At 40.0% G+C, this 23,289-nt stretch overlaps 1 protein-coding gene across 5 annotated transcripts in view; it reads right to left on the bottom strand.

Moving 5' to 3' along the window:
- Positions 1-23,289, bottom strand: part of NTNG1 (netrin G1) — a 416,081-nt gene that overhangs the window by 80,599 nt on the left and 312,193 nt on the right. For all 5 annotated transcript variants that reach the window (XM_049880212.1, XM_049880213.1, XM_049880210.1 and 2 more), the window contains exons 4-5: positions 18,208-18,380; positions 5,692-5,718 (exon numbers count right to left, since the gene is read on the bottom strand). In XM_049880212.1, the coding sequence (XP_049736169.1) occupies positions 5,692-5,718; positions 18,208-18,380 (200 nt within the window). The remainder of the gene's footprint in view (positions 1-5,691; positions 5,719-18,207; positions 18,381-23,289) is intronic.

Genomic DNA, 23,289 nt, shown 5'->3' on the forward strand with positions numbered 1-23,289 from the left:
TCCTAACAGCACTGATTTTTTGTTTGTTTGTTTTGTTTTGGTTCTAAAATGTGATAAGAAACAGGGTGCCCTGGATATGAAAAGCCTCTGCTGAGAGGACGTTAGTGAGTATCCTGCTTCCCAGGGCACATGAGGAGAATTTCAGGTAGAGATAAAATCACTGGGTCTTTTTGGGTATATACAGTTATTGCTGTGGTTCCTTAGGGAATCTGGTAACAGCATTATTAACACCCAGAAAGGAATCTACAGAAAACCAGAAAGCTCTCCAGAAGAAATCCCTAGGGCCTTCGAGGCAATCCTACAATCTTCTCAGCTAGCGGCCTACTCTGAGAAGCACAGCATCATTAAACTGGTTGAGGAAGATACAGTTTCACTACCGCTAGGTAGGTCTTTCCTTGAGATTGCATACAAAATTTTATTTTCTGGTAAACATTTATCTCAATAAAGAAAAAAAAAAGATATTTACTGTCACAGAATATGTTCAGCCATGCTTCACAATCTGCATAGCTAATATCATGAGCTGTTTCATATCCTATAATATCTAACATCTATATATTTTCTCTTTCCCCCAGTATATTGGGGACATTTGGTGATAGAGGAAGGACACATTCTACATGGCACATGGGGGGCGGGTATCTTTTGATGTGGAGGATCACAGTCCTCTACCCCCTTTCCTCAGACACCGTGCTTGTAAGGTCTCTATTTGACAACAAGTGAGGTACTGGAAAATGAACTTTAATTTTTCTCTAGGACACTACAGTTTCCTGTGTAGAAATGGATCAATTCAGAGACCAACGGGCCTCTTGAAGTACAGTGTAGTAGACTAGAAAGAGTCTGGGTAAGAGTCAATAAATCTAGAATTTTTCTTTTCCACTCATTTCCATTTGGTGTAATGATATGAGTGTAGCTCTTAGAGTCACTTAGGCCTTCCTGACCCTATGATTTTGGGCAAGTTACTTGGCCACACTGAGCCTCTGAGTCACCATTTATAAAATGGAATTAATTCTGTTGATACATGGGAACATCTCCCTAAAATTCCAAGCAGAAAGGTCTGCCTAACTCTTCCCAGCAAGCGAATGGGTGAGTTGGACTGCTCTCCATTGATACTCCAGGTCTTCCAGGAAGATTCCAGTGATACTCACAGCCCTGAAGTGATAGCTGTAGTGCGGGAGTTCAGTTACATATTTGAAGCTTCATCATAGGACCTTTTGGTGATCTTGGCAAATCTTGGTTTAAGCTAGAATTTTCTAGATGTCCCCACAAAGGGATAACCAGCAAAGACACAGATATCAGCTCACACTTAAAAAGTGGCTTGACCTTCTAAAGTCACCTGGGAAAAGGTTAATACATGAAAAAGTCAGTTTGCTCAAGGTGGGTAATTGTCAACAAAGATTGCTGAGCCTCTCTTGGAAATACGTATATTTTAAAAATCTTTTAAATAAATCTTTTAAAATAGGAGATTCTTTCCCTCTTTCCCATTAAAATATTTGATTTGTTCTTCAAGATTAAAGAGGCAGCTGTCCTAATGTTCATTCAACTTTAGGATACCCACAAAGGTTTCATGAATGTGAAATGCTAGTTACACAAATATGAAATGGATCTGTGATGAGGATACTGGGTACGTGATAAAACAAACTCCCAAAGGCATTTCACCTAGGACCTTAGCTTTCCTTCTAGAACATTAACAAACATTTCAGAATTAATACAGCACACCATGCAATTTGCCGTATCACTACTCTAGCCTCATAATTTTTTCCTCTTGTTGTATAAAACCTAATTAGCTAAAGGGCAATTCAAAGGGAACTTATATTTGAGGGATTTAGAAGTAGTAAAGCAAAGGGAAAAAACAAACAAACACTTCAGCTCTCTGGATAGCATGAACACGATTACTAATAACCCTTGGGTGGGAAAATCATAAACCTTGTGATTTTCCTCACGATCCAGGTTTCTACAGTAAATTGATACTGAATAAAAATATTTGGATGCTGTACAGAAAACAACTTTGACAAGGTCTCCAACTGGCATTGAATGTTTTCAAGTCTGAAAACATCTCTGGGCTTTCTCAACAGTCTGATGGATCCCTGCAGGTAGTACTTCCCTTGTTTAATAGACCTGCCAATTAAACCAAATTAGAGATGAATTTTTAACTCTGTGATGAAAGCAATGTTCATTATAAGAGAACACAGGGAAATGGAACATTTCCCTTAAGTGAACTATTGTTTCAAATTGAATAAGTTCAGGGGCTTGGGGAGGGGGCAACAAAACACCTTCATTAATAATTCTCTGCACGTCATCCTATCACGTCACTTATTTGAAGGTAATTGAAGGAAATAATATATAGCTAGGTTCACACGATGCTTACATCTCTCATCCCTTTTGTTGTTATTCTGAGAAATATTACTGTTGATTTAAAAACTCCAGTTGTCAGGAAAGATCTCTCTGGATGTAATGTTTTATTTTAGTGGCTGGTCTACCTTTACCTCCGACATATCTGTCACCTGCTTTGTTAAGCGGTGATCATCACCCCCACAAAGCTATTTGTCCATCGGGCCAGTCCTTGCTGGTCTAGTTATACTCTTTATTATATACTGTTTAACATAATTAGTGAAAGTACTTGCTTTTCAGGACTAAGGGTCAGATAATACATGTTAGAATATGATGATTAGTTTATCACTTTAACAAAAACACCCACACTGAACCAACTATCAGTTTGGGTCATCAGCATCAACAAATGTTCACTTAGATAAAATTGTGAATGTTTAGTTAAAAATGCATGATGCATTTTATTAAAAAAAACAAAAACAAAAAACTTAAACCTGAGTGAATTACTGCCACCTCCAGTGAAGTAAACACACAGATTCTAAGGCTCAAATGGCCACAGATCTATTTGGGAACTCATTAATTGCTAATGGTATCACCAGTATTTTTTCAGCCATGGCCAAAGCACATCAGAATAACCAAGTTTTAAATCAAGTACCCTTTGGATGACTGGGAGGAAATCTATTTCCTAACAGACAACAGCAGGTACAAATGACCTTAATGGGAAATTGGTTTCAAAAACATTTTTAGCAGATGATCAGAAAGGATGACCATTCTGTCCATTCATTTGAACCTTAATGTAGGTGCTGACAATTTGAGATCTATACTGAAATCTCTTAGGGCTCCAAGACCAACAGTCATTTCTGCTACAGTGTATGTATGTGAATTCATGGTTCCATACATCAATAATCGACATCATTTGTTTTCCTTGAGATATGCTTTGATGATCGGAGTCTCATAGGTGTTACATCAGTTTTAATAGCCTCTTCCTTGCATTCTTGGTGGAATTAGTCTGTGGATTCCTTCTTTGGGATAAAGGGAAAAACCCTGGCAAACATTCCAACTTAGTTAAAATCCAAGTGGCTCCCTGTTCCCTGGCTTGCACCTTGAAAACCCCATTCCTGTGCTCTGTAGAAAAGGCAGCGAGTCATCTGTGTGTGAATTCTTGCCCTCTGAGAGGAAAGGAATCCGCCAGTGCACAGGACAAGTGCCTTCTGAGCCCATAAAAAAGGAATGTGCAAGGGCCATTGAAGCAGCCTAGGAAATACAATCAAGTTTGATGGTCTTATTGTAAATCTCTTCCCCTCAAAGCCAGGCAATAGGCAAGCTAATCATGTGTGATGTTGGGTGACCCCTGGAAGCTCTTATATCCTGTTCGCTTGGACTCTGAGGAAACACCCATTGCACTCTAAGCAGAGCAACCAGGGGCATATCACTTTTTGTTCGTGGTTTTTGTTAGTTATTAGGAGCTAATTCCCTAGGTTCCTGATAATAAAAGTTAATGCATTTTCCAAAGGCACAGCTAAGCATCCTTTCAGGTCACCACTGATTTCAAAATAAAACCAAGCAAAACAAAACTGGAATTTCCCAATTAAGTGTGTAAAAGGTCAACATCTGCTGATGCTTGGAGATGGGGAATGTGGTGGAGACGGCCGGATGAGATGTCGAGTGAGCAGTACAGTCAGAGCGTCCATGCAACACACAGCTGACACTCGGAACAGAAACACACCCCAACACCAAAGAACTACTTTTCCATCTATCCATTTCTGAGACTTGTGGTAGGCCAGATCACCCTAGCAGCCTCAATCATCTCTCTCAGCTTGCTTCTCTTTGGTTCCCTTTTGCTCTGAAATACATGTGCAAATGCAATTGTCAAGGCCTGAAAGGAGCACATTGTGGCAATAGATACAGTTAGGCCAATGCCAAGGGAGATAGGAAAGCAGAAAAATTAGACGATTAAAGCTGAAGGTTTTCATTTGCAAGTCTGTATCTCTGATGCTGTTTCAACAAGATCACAAAGAGGCTGCTGTAGCATTAGGCTGATCACTAACTGGCTGTGGAACACAACTTCTATTTACAAAGCGGCCGATTTTCATGGTGTTTAACACATCTAGGGCTTAACAAATCAGTGTTCCGGCCCATTCACAAGCTAAAGTAAACTGGGCTGATTTAGAAATTGGAAGACCTGACTGTGCATTTATAAGAAACGAGAAGCTGTTTTATCCAAATTATCAGAGTGTTGCTTTTCAGATGGCTGTTGGGGACTGCAATTCTTCAGCTGCTACTCTTTACACTGCCATCCCCCTGCGTGGCACAGCCCCTAGGACGAAAGCCTGTGTTGGCTGAAGCCATAGGGAAGAGTCTTCCTTGCATTTCTAGTGTATTATCGCCACCTCCCTAGTAGTTTATTTCTAATCAAGTATTCAGCAGTTGTTCAAAGCATTGGAGACAAAAGGTGTGATACATAAAGATATATGTATTCTGCTCGGAAAGGCTATTGGGCGTGTTCTTAATGAGGATTTCAGACTTGTGCTAGGGGATCACTCTCTTACAGGTGAGGAGGGAGCTAAGGGCTGATTCTCCCACGACAGCTGGGAGAATATTCTCTGCATTGCTAATTCAGAAAAGTTGGGGTTGATAGAGTATTGGTGGGTGATTTCTTTTTTGGTTGCTTATATTCTTACTAAAAGTTTTCTCACAAATCTCTAGTACTCTATTAAATTCAGCATGTATTTTTACACCCTTTCTCTAGCAAACTGCAACCTAAGTTGTCAAAAAGACACACCTCACTGTATTTTAGGAGAGAGAAATGGAAGTACTGATTACTTTTTCCTTCCTTCATCCAGAAAGAGCAATGATCACAAATCTGCATCTTTCAGGCCTTCACAAAACCGAGTTTAAGGCATTAACAATATTCTTTCTCCCTGGTTTCATGGTGTTTTCCTTGAGTTCTAATGAATATGCCCAAGGCATTCATTGCCATTTATTCTCTACTTTTCTAAATTGTTAGAAATCCATATTCAGTCCATTGGAGAGAGTTCAATTTGTTTGTTGGGTACTAAGTATAGATAAATAGGACTGTTTATATTTTTGTTAAATGAACTTTGGTTTCCTAAGTAACTGTACCTCTGTACAGGTGGCCTTCATTGATCAAATCGTCAGGAATACTGTGGCTCTGTCATGACCACAGAGGAAGTAGGTACAGCGATTTTATCTGGGCGTACACCACCTCTCTGCAGAAAACTGACAAAATTTCAATTCACAAACAGACTACTCTCTCCCACCAGAAATGAACACTGAAAAAGTAGATCTGAGGAGCTGAACAGAAAAGCAAAGCTAGTCTAGATTTGGTTTGGTTATTTTTTTACTTACTACCAATACTGGAAATACTGGGGATACCTGGAGAGAAAAAAAACAATAAAGAAAAGCTGTTAGCTGTTTATTAGCACATGACTAGAAATATTTAACTTATTCTAACAATCATGGAAATTTAACTTTTTATAATATTCAGACCACCAGAAAATTGGCACAGGAAAAAAAAAAAAATTCATTCTAGACCTTGTAGGTTCATCAGAAGCTAATGCTCAAATTCAACAGCTGGTCCAAAACAGCTGTGTGACCAACTATTTCGTGCTTGCCTATAGGTCAATGAACACTTGTATGTAGTTCGAAAGAGTTACTTACTGAGCTAGGCTTGTGTTCTGGGCACAGGATATAAAATACACACTGTGTGACCTTGTGCAAATATATCCACAGAAGCAACAGATTATTTTTTTAATGGGTTAGGAGATACATGTGTTAGCTGTTGAAAATCATCTGGTACTTTATTTGATTAATTTCATATAACCATCATTTTTATTCCTCCTTTACTTGTCAAGTATGTGAAATAAACTCTTTAATAGAAACCTACTTGAGCAAAATAATTCCAGAATATATTAGGTTTTTCATATTGATCATGGACTTCATCAATTTTTCAGCTTTCACTTAAATTCACAAGTTGTGATAAGGTAGTAGAACCATTTCAGAATGCGACTACTGGACTTGGCATAAACATCGACATGAATTTAGTCCGTATCTAGATTAAAACTCCTAGCCAGGCGGTACAGTGCAGGGTCCAAGAGGAGGGTCTGGGGAGCCAAGTTGTCTGGGTTTGAAGCTTGGCCGTGCTTGTGTGACACTTACTGACTGTGTGACCTTGGAGTAAGTTGCTCAGTCTCTCAGTGGCTCAGTTTCTTAGGGTTGTTGCAAGGATTACATAAATCGATACATGTACAGCACTTATAGCACTGCTTGACATGCAAATGGTGTTATATCCACCTTCGCTATGGTTAGTATTATTATCACAGCTGGTTTGTCAAGCAACACCAGGACAGATACCGCAAATTCAAAGTCAGGGACATATATCCTCTTCACTGAATTTGGGTAGTGGTGTGGGTGAGAGCAAAAGATGGGACTCAGATGGATCTGACAGTCTGCCACCTTGCTATTGATTAACTGGGTGATTTCAGACAAGTTACTTAGCTTCTCTACACTCGTTTCCTCATCTGAACAAGTACTAATAATATCTACCACATAGGGTTACTGTGAGGATTGAACGAGATGATCTATAAAAATGTCTGACACACGGTACACTTTCAATAAATGATAGCTGTTAATGAGTTGTGCAGACTTGTTCTCCATGTCGCTGGGGTGTACTAACAGGTGGGAACTGTAAAAATCATTAAGCTTTTATTTTAGTGTTTCTCTTTGAACAACTGCCCTCTGCTTATTTTTACCAATCTTTCTAAATTGCTCAACAATTTCTAGGTTTCTGTTCTTTGAACCCAAGAGCTGTTTTCCTATTTCTTAGTGGGAAAGAAAGAAGGAGGAATTAAAGCTTACTATGATTTTAAAGAAAAAAAAATCTGGAAGGAATGAAATCTTATTTTCAGTTATTAGATACTTGCAACATCTCTTGATTCTCCATACAGAGTTTATAGTGCTTCTGTTTAATTCCTGATCACTGATGAACTCAAACTGGAAATCTAAATTTTCCATTTATATGTTTAAACTCTATCCTGAGAATTGAAAATTGAGCAGAAGACGATTTCTGAAAAAAGACTGCTGATTTCTTGACCTGACACCTTGGTAGACTATCTTTGCTGCAGCATGACAATGACTTCGTACTGAATCTTTTTTTTTCCCCCTTTGCAAATCTTCTGTTGAGTAAGGTACGATTGTAGCATCATAATTTTAGTACCAATTGCAGAAGTTCCAAATTTTCCCATGATTGAAAATCCTGCTCCATTGCAAGGTACTGTTAGCCTTTTGCAATCCGTCAAAGGGAATGGAAGTTAGGATGGCAGAGACTTTTCATGTGTTTTCAAACTGGTCATGGAGTTAGGAGGCCATGCGTAATGCAAAGAAAAGTTCTCAGGGTGTTTGGCTAGGCACAACAGGCAGCAGACCCTCAAGACCATTCGATGCAGTGCTTGCTGCAGTTGAATATACTAGGAAGATGCAGAAATGCTTCCCTTCTTTTGGGGATGCCAGTGCAGGGAAGAAATGTTCAATCCAGCTCTACAAACCTCATCCAGCAAGGCTATTGTGAAAGCTTATTTTCCTCATAAAGATGTTTTCTATTAAAATTCAGGCTCTTCCATATTTTTTTTTTTTTTCAGGTGCTTCTAGGTAAGTTGCTTTCTATTCCATTGCTATGAAATGGGAATCGCTCAGAAAATTTTTTAAACTTCTTATTTGAATAAAAAACTTTGAAGATGAAAATATCTGAACACCAATGAATGTCCATCAATATATTTTCAAATGTGATTTTTTCCCCCCAGTGTTTCTTATTGTGATGTTCAAACACTATGCTTTTGGTTCTCTACAAACAACTAAACAATTTAGTAACTCATTGCATCCATCAAAAGGATATGAGTAAGTCATGAGAAATCCTTTGAACACTCAAGGAAATAAGACAGGAAGGCCCAGAAACAAATTGTAACAACTCATTTCACCAAAGGTGGGTTTTTCTGGGGTCAGTAAGGAATGAATCAGTAAATTCTATTCCATCTTTCAGCAGTAACTGTGCCCATAAGCCACCAGAATGAATGTCACGTTGTGGTCAGGAAAACTGTCTAGGCACCTGTGGATAGTTTTTTAACATTCCTTGTGAAGTAATGATGATTACATAAATACTGTTTTTATCTTTATAACCAAACTCTGGGAAACCCTGGTGGCGTAGTGGTTAAGTGCTACAGCTGCTAACCAAGAGGTCGGCAGTTCAAATTCGCCAGGCCCTCCTTGGAAGCTCTATGGAGCAGTTCTACTCTGTCCTATAGGGTCGCTATGAGTCAGGATTGACTCAACAGCAGTGGGTTTGGTTTTGGGTTTAACCAAGCTCTGAAGTTAATTCTTCCCTACCTTCTGCATCTTCCTGATGTGAAGTTAGCCATTATCTCTCTTGTGATCACACAGCTCTTTGTACAGACTTCCATGATCTATTGATCAACTTGTTTATTGATGAATCATTTCTGCATTTGTCTAAGTGCTCTGAGAGGACAAGTAGTTTCCCAGGACAACAACTGATATATAGAGTAGTAGTCCTGGGTAGTGCAAACAGTTAATATACTCTTGGCTGCTAACCTAAAGGTTGGAGGTTTGAGTCCACCCAGAGATAACTTGGAAGAAACTCCTGGCAATCTACTTCCAAAATATCAGCCATTGAAAACCATGTGGGGTATAGTTCTCCTCTGACACACATAGGGTTGCCATGAGTTGGAATGGTAACTACCTGTTGCCGTTGAGTCAATTCTGACTCACAGTGACCCTATAGGACAGAGGAGAACTGCCCCATAGGGTTTCCAAGGAGCGCCTGGTGGATTCGAACTGCTGATCTTTTGGTTAGCAGCTGTAGCTCTTAATCACTCTGCCACCAGAGTTTCCTGACGGCAACTGGTAGGTATATATTTGAGCAGCAATGTATTGCTTGTTTTCAGGAAGGTTTTCATCATAGTGCAACTACCACTTTTGATCATAGCATGACCTTGTCCCCTACATAATGTTCCATGAGACATTTCTCAGAGTTTAGTATTATGAATATTTTTGTTCTTTCTAAGATTCTGATACATTTTCTGCACTCTGATAGCAACGTACAGAATGCCCTCTCATCCTTTGCCTTCCAGGAAGCTTGGAGCTAAACCTGATGCTTAACTGGGGCAACTCTGTTCAACATGCAATGTAGGGTCTATTTCTTTGTTACTCCTTTTCTCAGCTCTTTCTTTTTAATTTCTCTTTGGGTTCTTATTTGTATTTGTCATCTTACTAAGCCACCCAGAGGCAAATTAAGTTTTGTGGGCCTAAAGTGTATAGAAATCTGGGAGTTCTCTTTAAGGAAAAGAATGCAAAACTAAAATAGAAAATCAGACATGGAAGTGATTTTTTTAACTGAGGAGTCCAGTGGGGGACACCTCTGAAACAATGTCAAAAATATCTGGTAAAGATAAAGAGAATCATAGGTGGATAGAAAGGAAGCAATGAAGGAAGATACCAGATTAGCTAATTTGGGAAGGCTGGTAAAAAATTGAGGGCTGAAAAGGGCTTAAGAAAGTACCTTATTTAGCCCTTTTTGTTTACAGAGGAGGAAACTGAAGGCACAAAGAGCAGTAAGTGCTCGTCCAAGTCGACCCCTTAATTCTGCACTGGAGCATGTCATACCTGATTCCTTGTCTACTGAGACATTGCTAAACTTGCACCGAGGAAACGAAGCACAGGTATGCGTGAGCTTTAACAGGAGATTCTGCAATACATGGCGTATGATTTTAATCAGAACCCTTCTTCTAGAATAGAAATGTCAGTTCAGTCAGAGATACACATACATGCTGAGTACGCCGAAGGGATCATTCACCCACCATGTGCTGAAAGACCGAGAAGGAGTTTGGCTTGTGGGTACTTGTAGTTATTCTCTTTTCAACTCAATTCCCCCTACCTTAACCACATTTATTTTAACATTCATTTTCAAGGAATTCTGCTACAGTTAGGGGGATGAAAACCTAGTAGAATCATATAAGGTGCTATTTTTTTTTTCTTTTCAGTTTTACTGACTTTCCCACTAAGTAAATGGCTACAGGGCATATGGCCAAGCTTAAGAAAGTCAACAGGACGGAGATCTCAAAAATAAACATCCTGATATTCAGAAACAGATTAATGCACAGCTAAAAGCTATAAGTCCTTTCAAGAATCAATGGAAAGTTCAGCAGCTTTCTATCAAGAGGGAAGCAGAAGGGATAAGAATTTGGCATGCTTCAAACTGAGACGGAAAATGACCCCGATGTGATAGATAGCTTGAAAAAGGCCCATCAAGTAGGAGACTAGATGTGTTCTTACAGGCACACTACGGCCATTGGGAGCTCTGACTCCAAAAAGGCCAGTTGAAGAAGAGCTAAGATGTGAGTAAGGCAAACGTTGTTGTTGTTGCTGCTGCTAGGTGCTGTGGAGTCATTTCCGACTCATATCAACCCTGTATGACAGAGTAGAACTACCCCTCAGGGTTTCCTAGGCTGTAATCTTTACAGGAGCAGATCGCCAGGTCTTTTCCCCTGCTGGTGGGTTTGAACCACCAACCGTTTGGTTAGCAGCCCAGTGCTTAGCCATTGTGCTACCAGGGCTCCTTAAGGCAAACATTTCTCAGCCTCATTTGTATTCAGGAGGAAATACTTCCAACTTCCTTCCAGCCCTGGTTCCTGATTCACTTTTTGTTGATAGGAGATACAGAGAGTTGTCTCCCAAGAACTTGAAAGTAAGGGAAATAAGATTGCCTTCACAAAATTATACTGTGAAATCATCCTAGATATGATCCAACAGATAGACTGAAAGTCTTCTTACAGCAATAGAAAGGTTCTGGGACCTGAAGGGATGTGACAGACTTGACAGAGGTGACATTAACCTGACTTAGTGTATTAACATATCTGAAGAATGGAAGAAAGAGCTAATCAAAAGGTGGAAGCCGAAAAAAGGTGCATCCCAAGGCCTATGGCGGCAGTGCCATCCTCATACTGTCTCAGTAAGAAGGAGCGGTAGCCTATAAACTCTCAGACGTGCAGTGTTCTGGGGGCCTTAGAACAGCCAACCCTGTTGTAGGATGGATGCGTCAGCGTGTTTCAGCTTCATGTTATTAACATTTAAGTCATTTAAATGTCCTGACCTCATGTTCGCCAAGCAACCTTCTGATTATTATCTGGGTCTGCTAGTAGACTTAATTACAAGGAAGAGAATACACTGGTCATAAGGACTTGAATATTCTAAACACAGCGACAGTCAGTTCATACTGTAGATGAATGACCCAGTGTTTGGGCACAATTTATCTCCCCCACATAGCTGCTGTTTCTACGGAGAGAATTGGCTGGTTAGGCTGTGATGAGTATCATGGTCCACATGCCATATTCTCAGTGAAATTATGATGATAGCAGCTCACTTCACGGTGTACCTACTACATGCCAACTCACATGTGGCCCCAGGGTTTTGGATGAGGGACTGTAGGCTGGTGGTTGTACGTGAACAACTTCACTGTGTGCTTACTACATGCCTGGCACTGTTCTGAGTGTCTTACATGCATTGATTCATTTAATGTTTATGACAACACTATGAGGGCAATCCTCTTAGCCTCAGACTTATTTTACAAACAGGGGAAACTCAAGAACAAAGAGGTCAAGTAACTTGCCCAAGATCGTATCTCAGTCAGCTGAGAAGGATACGAGATTTGAACCCAGGAGTTCAGGTTCTAGAACTTGGGCCTGTAACCACCACTCTATACTGTTTCTCAGTTTATTGTAGCCCCCAATCTCTTATCCCCAATGGTAAAGTTAAAAAAAAACAAAGCAAAAACTCTGAAAATAGGATTTTTTTTTGTTTTTTTTTCAAAACATACCTGCAGCACAACCTAATACGATCTGAACTAATTTGGTGGCAAAACCTGAACAGAATGACACGGGGTTATTATTTATAGTGTTCCGTTACCTCATGTAGTGATGATAATCACATCTTTGCACAGAAATATTAAAATGTTTAATGAAGTAATGTGGCCTAATATTTTGCTGGGCTATTATTGTAATATATGTGCATCGTGTTACCTTTTCTAAAACTTCTGAATTCCAGATCGCATGTGGCCTCCAGGCTTTTGGATGAGGGACTGTGGACTGGCAGCTACACATGAAGAATTTGGTATTCGGGTTTCATATACTGGGCCTATGACCTTGGTTCATGTAAATAAGACCCTGAGAGGATGGTGCACTCGTACTGTGATGACAGAATCAGGGTTGTGCATCTGAAGGGCTTTGGTCAAAATCTGGCAATGGTCAGGTCACCCAGGCAGTGAAAGTCACTTGGGGAAGCCTGTGAAAACCTGCCATCAACGTGCCATTACTAGATGACTGGCCAGGTCGTGGGCACCAATGAGATTTTTCCTATTTGGATTTCTTCAGAGATCTCAGCTGGTCTCTCCCTGCAGGAGACTAAAGGCTCTTGTGTTAACACTGTTGAGCTGTGAAGGCAACATGTTCCAGGAAACACAGGAAGATAGTTGGGAGGCCAACATATCTATCTGCTCATTATAGAGTTATTAGGCTTACTTTGTCATTTAACAAATACTTAATTCCACAAACACTTATAAAAAAAAAAAAAAGGATAAAATGTGGTTTCTGCTCTTAAATTGCTCACATTTCAGCTCCTGTAGTCAGATAGACCTGAGTTTAAATCTCTGCCATGTATTAACTGTGGGACGTTAGGGCAACTTACTTCATGCTTTTGTGCCTGTGTTTCCTTATCTGCAGAATGGGGATGACAATAGCACCCACCCAATGGGGGGTTGTGAAGATTTATTGCAATAAAGCACATAAAGGGCTTCAGAGAGTATAAAAGCTTATGGAAAGCTCAATATATAGTAGCCCTTATTATTTTCATATCATTATTGTAACCAATTATAAGTCTACACTTATAAACACATGAATCTAGGGAGGGAGAGGAGCAATGGATTTTGCACGTGAAAGTCTAGGAAGGCTTCACTTAGGAGTTGGCATGGAGGCACAGTCTTGAAAAAGCAGCAGAATTTCAATAGAGAGTGAAGACATAGATGATTTTGGGGAAAAGTAATGAATTCAGTAGGTAGCATGTTGACTTTGAGATTTTTGCAGACACCTGGAAAAATTGGTCTGGATATTAGAACGATTAAGGCTAGAATTGCTGATAATGATTAAAATAGTGCTACTAAGAGCTAAACCCACAGAAACAGATGGGAATGCCCAGGAAAAGACGAGAGAATGAGAAGAGGCAGGCATGGGGAACATAAAAATTTTAAAGGAGGGATAAAAGGGGAGTCTTTGAAGGTAGTGACATAGAAGAGATCTAGGAAAAGAATTAGGAAAGAACGGCTTTAGAGAAGACTGACTTAGTCAAACAGGTGTCAAAATGGAGCCCAAACCCCAACAGAGGACAGAGGAACCAAAAACAAAACAAAACTCGTTGTCGTTGAGTTGATTCAGACAGGGGACAGAGGAAGTCACTGAAAATAAATATTATCCTGAAGTCTAAGCTGAAAAGCAATACCATGCAATGTGGAGTCCTTGGATTCCACACTTAGGTTCAAGTCCTCTCTATCAGCCTTGCCAGCTGTGTGAACCTTAAGCAAGTTACTTTACCTCTGGAATCATCAGATTTCACATTCGTAAAATGAAAATAATAATATTATCTACCTTATAAGATTATTATGATTTTAGAATGGATTAATGTATGTAAAGCACTTAAATTGCCTGGTATAGTCACACATGCACACATCTGAGAAGAAATAAATTGGTCAATGCAAATTTAACGTCAGAGAGAAGAAAATAATAGAGCAATCATCAAATTACTTCCCATCATTCAGAGGAGTCCTAGATGTGGTGTAACAATTCAAGTTCAATTTCTGAACAAACAAAAGATATCAGTGTCAGACCAATTTAATCCCTTTTCTTTGAAGAAAATTGGGCCATGTAGGAGAGAGGAAAGTAAAAGATTGAACACAGCTGAATTAGCTGGGCTCTCTGTCTCCATGACATTTCCATCACTTAGGTTGGAAGAAATTGTTTAGACCAGCATGCCCCAAAAAGAATGTTTTATAGAAAGCTATTAAGTGTTCCATGGGGGGGGGGCGGGGAGAGCTAAGCTTGGGAAATACTGGGTAAAATAAGTTACTTTACTATAGGGTTTCTCAAATGTTTTTAATAAGGTGATGTGACTATATAAGGGTTGGTAGAGTATACAGACTTTTCCAAATTTATTTGACCATGGTATTCTTTCAATGGTTGTAGAATGCACTTTGGAAAACAGAGGTGTAGATGATGTTATATTTTCTTTTCTGGAGTTATGGCTCCTAAAGAGTGATTATGAAGTTTTGAGCATCTATCTGTAGAAATATATCATACATTATTGCTCCAAAGAGATCAGAGTTTAGGCAGGTGTCACTTAATATTTTTATTCAAGAGCTGTACAATAGGAATCAAGAGAATCCTGATGTAGCATGAAGTTGGAGAGAGTTGCTATTTATTTGAATTTCTTTCAAAGGACACTCAAAATAGGCCTCTATCGAAAATAGAATGAAGATCAATAGAAAGAAGAAGAAAGATATCTTACAGGTAAAACTAAGCTTTGTAGAAAATCAGATTTTTGATACACACATATATGGTTTAAAAAGACCTAAAAAACATCAGAGGTCTTGAATACAAGTGCAATGAATAAAAATATCATCACCAAACATATTACTTTTGCCTTTGCCAAGTTTATTGTAGTGAAAATCAGAGGGAAATGGTGTGGCTACATTTTATAGTGTTGGGGTTCTTTACTCTTTTCTCCTGTCTCTACACACTCCATATAAAAGTGGCCTTGGAAATGCTCTGGAATGTAGGAACTTCAGAGCTGTTAGGAAGGTCCCAGTTTAGGGCAGCCTGGAGTGAAGGGTACGGTGTCCTCGAAGGGGGATTTTGTAATTTCTTGGTTTATTGAAGGTCTCCTAGTTCTCTTGTTAAAACTTGCGGTGGTTGTGGTTGGGAACTGATCTTCCTATTCAAAAATTATTCTGCCTGCTGGAAATTATACTAAGTGTAGAAATTATCTAGTACCAGTGCCATTTCCAGTCTGCTGAGGGCTTGATGTTGAGGAACCAAAGGCTGCAGCCACTCCTTTTTATTTCATAGGTGTTGTGTTAGGATATGGTATATCCTAGGTGTCCCTATTCCATAACTGACTCCACAAGCACCTAGCGTGAGTGTGTGAATGTGCGTGTGCACGTGTGTATGTGTGTAACAAAAAACCAATATGAAATGAGATCATTTGAGAATCATTGAAATAGCACACTAAAAATTAGAGGACTTTCAAGGCAGGCAACTAGGTAGGAGATGTGAAAACCTTATGACATTAAAATCAGAGCTGACGACGTCTAACTTGAAGAAGAAAAGAAACTGGGGTCAATATAGTTCATTAACTACTTTAAAAAAAGATTGGAAACTAGGAGACACTCAGTATTGATGTTAAGAAATAGTTTTTATAACAATTAAAACTGACAATGGACAAGACTACCTTATGAAAAACAATCTTAAAGTAGAATTATTTTTAAACACTTTGCGACAGGTGTTACGCTAGATACTTAACAAGCATTACTTTATTCAATCCTTTCAAAATCCCTATGAGGCAAAAACTATTATTATCCTCATGTACATGTGGGAAACTGAGTCATGGAGACATTCACTTTCTTTTCAAGGTCACACAGCCAGTGAATGTAGGAACTGGGATTTGATCCTGGAACCCGTGCACCAAAGCACTACATTGCTTACTTCCACTCCTGGATGTTTTAAAGCACAGTCTGGTGTGTCAGAGATCCAGCTGGAGGGATTTTTCCTATTGGAAGACTTTTCTATTGTAAGACTAAATCACTGCAGATAATCTTCTCAAATATTTCATTTAATTTCTGCCATAATGAAGATTAAAACACTGAATTGAACTCCGTTGGCCGTTGTGTCCATTTGTCAACTTCACATTTTAAGAGATGTGGAAAAGTCAAAGTCTAGAGTAGGTCAGTAAAAACTAAGGAATGGATGGCAATGGACCTACAAGTAAAATTGAAAGGAGTAGTATTCCTTTGGCCAAGGAGTGATTTGGCGATCTACAAAATGCAAAGCATTGGGAATATATGTCATTTCTAGGAAGATTATAACAATTTCTCATTTCAGCAAGAAAGCTTGGCTGGCACAAGAAAGCCTTCACACTGAAAGTGCCTTGAAGTAAAGACTTTGAAATATAGTTATTGGTAGAAAGGAATAGGGTCTCGTTGGAATGGAAGCCTATGCCTTCAACCGCAGCCACCTCAGCTTCCTCTTCTGTGGCCTTGGCAATTCGGCCCTCCCTGAAGATGGGCCAAAGTGTCAGTCAGTGTTTGCGAATTCAACTGCCTTCCATCCTGCCTCACCCAAGAAGCAGCCAACCCTGAATAAGAAATCTGAGCCATCTTCATTTGGGAAATCTTTAAACTGAATTTGACAACTGCAGTGATAAGAGATTCTTAGGTAGCCAGCCATAGGGTATTGTAACAAATAACCTCCTGAGATTTCTTCTGAATTCGTGAATCTCTGACCTTCAACAATCGAGGAAAGCCCACGGAGTCTCTTAATAAAATCATCACAAAAAAATCAACATTTCTGTTCAACAGAGCTTTAAGGTATTAATTTTAGGAGCTAGCCTTTCATTTTTTTTTTTCTCTAACAGAAAGAAATGGAATACCTTTACAAAGAAAGATTTTTTTTTTTCTGCTTCATAGAAGTTTTATCATAATTTCATGCCCCCACACTTCATGGCTTGTTACGCAGTCCATTACTCTTACGTTTAACTTGATAAGGTCTTGGTTCCTGTGATATTAGTTTTTAGGTTTGGGTCCTCACAGCTGCTGCTTGGAAGTGGCTGATAACATTCTGAGCCTTACATGGAGCTGGTGTCTTTTCAAGTTCTTCTCCCTCCCCTGGCTGCTCACTAAGCTGCCGCTTGCTGTTACTTCTTACTCACTGGGTACATTCTGAACCTCGGCCTTTCTTTAAAGAGGGCAAACCTCAGGCTTTTGCAGGTAGGCTAATCTGTCCATCCATGGAGTTGGGCAATTTATTCTGGAAGTAATCACCTTCCTCCTTCAACATGTCAGGGCATGCTTGCCTGTGGATGTGCAGGTATTTTGGTGGGGCGAACATGTGTGTGACACTGGGGCATCACAAGGGGTTCCTGTAAACACAGGTAATGCCTCACATGTACACAAACACCCCTTTTCTTAAGGTGGTCCCCACAGGCTCACAGTCATGTTCTTTATCCAAAGGTGGCCTCTACTGACAGGATCCCTGGCAGGCCTGGCCTCAATTACTTGAGTTTAGAAAAAGCTGATAATTCCACAGTGCAAAGTTAGGCCCTAGCTGAAATGGGAGAGGGAAATACCTTCTAGACAAAGCATCTCTCGGGTTACCTGATATGGGAATGGGACTGTAAACATTCGGAGAAGTTCTGGAAGTTGCTTATGGCTAAAATTAAGCTCGAGCTGGGAGTTTTGAAGGGCTTTGTTATTTTAATAGGAAATTAATTTGGGGGGAGGAAAAAAGCACCTCCTGTCTCATCCACTTAGAACAAATTGCTTCTTGGGTCTCAATGATTTCCCAACACGTTTAATGAGAATGTTGAAAGAGAGTGCTAAAAGGTGTTTATGAGTGGCAAAATGGGGACTGGAGATTTAGCTGCATTTTGAAGAGGAACGGGACAACTAGTAAAAGGAGTAAAATGACAATTGCAAGTGAAATTGAGAGGAACTATCAGGTCATTGTGCACAAAATATGGTTACTGAGCAAAGTTACTCACAGGTATTTGCAGTGCCTTTGGGGATGGGGAGATAGGAGCCCGGACTCCAAGGCCGGCCCTGATAGTTCTTCTTGCACTTCCCACAGTCTGGGCCTGTCGTGTTGTGCTCACATTCACATGTCAATTTGCTGTTGTCATACACACACACAGTAGCATGGAGATTACACTTGCACCTAGGCAGAGAAGAGACAAACAGTTCATGGTGAATCAAGCTGGCCTTAGTGACCACTGAGCTTTATAGGTTTATCCCCTGGGCTCGTGATGCTCACACCAGGCAGGGTGTTAGTGCTACAGAGAGGCTCTTCGTAACGTATGGATTCCCAGGCCCTGCCCTCAGAGTCTGGATTTTTAACAAGTGCCTTGGCGTGTTCTGATGAGGCCCAACTTCACACCGTACTCTGAGGAGTCCTAATACCAGTCGGTGCAGTGGAGGCCTGGAGGTTCCATAAACCAGAAATCGTGCTCAGAAATCAGGGTTTTCCAACAGGTATCCAAAATACCAGTATCCCTCGATAGTGCAGATGGTTAAGTGCTTGCTTGCTAAACTTAAGGGTGGAGGTGGAGTCCACCCAGAAGCACCTTGGAAGGAAGGCCTGGTGATCTACTTCCGAAAATTCAGTCATTGAAAATCCTATGGAGCACTGTAATATCTGACACACGTGGGGTTGCCATGAGTCGGAATCAACTCGCAGCAACTGGTTAGTGAGAGGTTTCTCTACGATATCATCAAATCTATGACAATTTCATCTGGGTCTAAAGACAATGTTATTTTTTTTAACTGTAAGTACGATTCTTATTTGTTTAAAAGAAAGATGACCATTCAAACAATTTGTTTTTCAGACTTATGATTACAGATCCAAGAAGTTATAATCAGGGTGTTCTCATTCCGAGCTCTGAAACGAAATTTCCTTGGATCAGAAGAATTTTTCAATTAAAGGCTCTAACATATCTGAGGGGCAGTGAGACAGCAATTCTCAGACTTCCCGGTCATGACAAAGAAGGCAACCACTAAGGTCTCTTAGAAATGGCCTTAATGATTCTGATAAAAGTGCTTAGAAACCTAGAAAATAATACCCTATGTGTGGCAGAGGTTTGAGGTCATTAGCCTTGCCTTCAGTGCCTGTGAACAAGGCTGTGATATAGGAGAGGCAACAATGCAATATGCAATTTCCACAAAAATACATCCTTATATACAAAATCTTTGACATAAAATTGCTAAGGCCAACTTGGTATTTGTTGAGGTAGCACGTTATAAATTGTACCCCACCAAGTACAGCCTGCCTCCTATGAAAGGGAAAACCTAAGTTAACAGAATAACCATGACCACAGGTCAGGATAATGTATGTGGGCAGCGATGTGTACATACCAAGGAGAGAGCTGGGTACACAGGCCGTGGGACAAACTACCTCGATCTCTCAGAGTCAGAATTTGACAGTGTTACTTTTTTTTTTTAAGACACTAGTACCTTCCAGGAACTAGGACAACACATAGAAAGCCAAGTTTCATAAAGACAAAGAAATATTGTGGATTTATTTTATTTTTTTTCTTGTGTGGCAGGTGTCATGAGTCGGGAAAGGTAATCGAATACTCTTCCTTATATAAGAAAATGAGATTCTTTAACAACAACTGGTGTTGGTTTCTATAATGTCTATTTCTCTTTTGGGGATCTGTGATCTGTTTGGAACACTGACCCCATAATTAGGACAAGGAAACAAAGGAATGGCTAAGGCCATTACTGAGAGCTACAAGGGTCTCTTCTAAGTATAAGGTGGAGCCTCTAAATCAATGGCCACCCATGCCAACCTCCCTAGGCTAACACCCAGCCCCAGCTTCCTTTGGTGTCTACCGCCATTTGTAATACCTCTAGCTACACTCGGCCCCCTATATAGTTATGAATTGTATTAAGTTGGATGGCTATTATTTAAACAACACCTATTCAACTTGGACACACAAACAACATCTTTTAGAATTATCATCGGTAGAATTTTTTAAAATGAGTGCCTGGTAAGAGGAAAAAAATAATTCCATTAAGTTAAATAAAAAAATAGACAGTGTTTAATTTTGAGCTAAGTTTTATAACAATGTTCTAGATGCGGGGAGTTACTTGTGTTAAGTTGCTTATTAAAGGATCTTTCTCCTTCCACAATCAGCACCTTTATTTATGGGTATGTTTATATATATGGAGGATGTTTGAGACCTAAGAGATAGAAGCACCAGCTTATACTGATTTAGCACCCTATTTAGTGTTAAAAATTCCAGTTTGAGGAGATGAACAATGTGACCCCAAAGAATTTGCTGTTTTCATGTGTGAAGGCCAAGAATCCAAGTAGTAATTGCAAATTGGATTATATATCTTGTAACTGTTAATACTTTCATATTTGTAGTCACTCTGTGAGTTACAGGCAATTTCCATTCTAAAGACATTATATTAGCTGAAAAACTATCCCTTGAATAACAAAAGAAGGTGAAAAGAGACTAGATGAATGTTTAGTCCTATTTTTCTCAGGTCTTTTCCAATTAAGTATTCATCCACACAAGCTTATTAATCATGTTTATAAAATCAATTTATAGCCCTTCCCTGAAATCTATCCTGACTACTGTAGGCACTCTGATCTCTACTCTTCTGATTTCTTTAATTGCTTACTGTGTGATTTGTCTGGTTAATTGTTACTTAAAGCTATTTATGTTTTTAGAAGTTTTTACTCATTGCACACGTCTCTCCTAGCTTAAGCAGGGAAATATCTGCCTTGTATTCTTGTCTTCTCCAGATACCTCTGTAACCTTCATCTGTCTCTTTTTGAGTTTCTAATACTGCCCATCTTCACTGTCTCATCTCATACTCCTTCCAGCTGATCACAACCTTTCTTGTCAAGACCACCCATGACCTCCTTGGGGGAAAATCCAAAGAATGCTTTTGCTTGTGTTATGTGACCTCTCAGTGGTATTCGAATCTATGGACCACTCCCTTTGCCTTGAAACTCTCTCTCCCCCAGATTCTCAGGCTCACATCAGGACCATTTTCTTCTACCTGTTCCTTTCATGTGCTGTTCCCTGGGTTCTGGCCCAGCACAGTCAGCACACTCTCCTGGGTACCCTCATCCAAGTAGATTCTTCAGTTTCCCTCTGTGATCCCTAACCACCTTTGAATCACAGGCTTTTTAAAGCAACCTGGCATCATTTTTCCCCCTAGAAAAAAATAGACACACAGAAAATAAACTAAAAGATTTGAACACATTTTAGGAGATTCAGATTCTCTGAAACCTATACATGTACCCCTAGGGATCCAGAGAAATCTTCCTTCCCTCCAATTTACCAGGTGAAGAATATCAGACCTATATGTTGATAAGTCCTGGATCAGTGCCTCCAATACAAATCCCTCTTCTGGGCTTCTGGTTTATTCATCAAACTGCTTCCTAGACAAATCCAATTGGATGTAGACCTGCCCCATAGGGTTAAACTCAACGTATCTCAAACTGAACTCTTTGGCTTACCTCTCCCACTTAGTCTCCCTTCTGTCTTTTCTGTCTCAGTAAATTATATCATCTACTACCCTTACTACCCAGTTGGCCAAGAATAGCTCCTCCCTCTCCTTTTCCTATCACATCTCATCTGTCATTTACTCAGTCACTCACCAAGTCCTAGGGTTTCTCCTCCTTGATATCTCTCAAATCCATACAGTCCTAGCTTCTGCCACTTCCTAGTTGAGACCATAATCTTCAGCTTGATTTACTACAACAGCTTCTAACACACCTTCCTGTCTCTGGTCATGCTCCTCTCCAGCCCAATCCTAACACAGTAGTCAGAGCAATCTTTCACACAAATATATTTGGGTCACTCCTGGGTTAGAACCATTAAAAGATTTCTTATTACCCTCAGGATACAGTCCAAGTTCTGTAACATGGCTTACAAGTCCCTTTGCTATCTATCTCTTATGCCTTCTCCAGTCTCATCTGTGCTACTCCCAACCCTACACTTAGTTCTTCAAACTGTCTTTCAGGATATCTTACAAGCTGTATCTTCCTCCTAGAACCTTCTACTTTCCTATGTTTACCTGTTTTATTAGGATAATTCTTGCCTTTCAGATGTTAACTTTGATATCTCACTGCCTAGCCTCTCGATGACATTTACCTGCAACTATCTGAGGCTTCTCTGACTGGGAAGAATGCATTCCTATGTCCTCCTGTACCACCAGGCAAGGCCAGCCAGCCAGGCAATAAAGACTACACCATCCCTGTTGCAGACATAGGCTGTATTTAAGCTGCCTACTCTTCTGCCACCCTCAATAGAGTGCAAGCTCCTGGAACAGGAGTCGTCTGTTTTATTTATTGTAACATCCCCGGCCCGTGTCAAGGTGCTTGACACATAATAAACTAAACCAAACGAAACCAAACCCACTGCCGTTGAGTCGATTCTGACTCCTAGGAACCTTACAGGACAGAACAGAACTGCCCCATAGGGCTTCCAAGGAATGCCTAGTGGATTCAAACTGCTGACCTTTTGGTTAGCAGCTGAACACTTAACCACTGTGCCACCAGGGCCCCTTGGGACATAAGTGTCCCCAAATATGTGATAAACAAACATATGAATAATAAACAAGCGAACTCCCTGAAAGCAGGAAATCGATGTGCATGTTCTATTTATGTCCGGCACAGTAATGGACTAGTAATGGAGAACGACCGTATTAAATCAAACACGCCATGATGTGTGGTGAAAACTGCTACGTGCCTTCATAACTGGTTTTCAAAACTAACCTTACATTGGGCAAAGGAAACTCTACAAGACTGGTGACACCTTGTAAATACACTTTAATTTCAACTCCAAAAGATTTGCCAGATACCTGGAACCTAACCCAAGCGCGATCCTAAAAAATGACCTGAAAGACCCAGGAAAAGAACACACCTTAGGGGAGAGAAGAAACACAGCACAGTTGTTCTGGAATAATTTTTTTTAATCTTCAAATCCTCGTGCAAGGATAACCACCCTGGTTCAGGTGAAGTTTGTGGGAGCATTGCTCGGGCACTGGCTAAAGTTATTTCTCCCACAGTAAATGTGCTGACCTAGCTCAGCTTCTGGGCCTTTCCT

The sequence above is a fragment of the Elephas maximus genome, chromosome 3 (genome assembly GCF_024166365.1).
Source record: "Elephas maximus indicus isolate mEleMax1 chromosome 3, mEleMax1 primary haplotype, whole genome shotgun sequence".
NCBI classification, from domain to species: Eukaryota; Metazoa; Chordata; class Mammalia; order Proboscidea; family Elephantidae; genus Elephas; species Elephas maximus.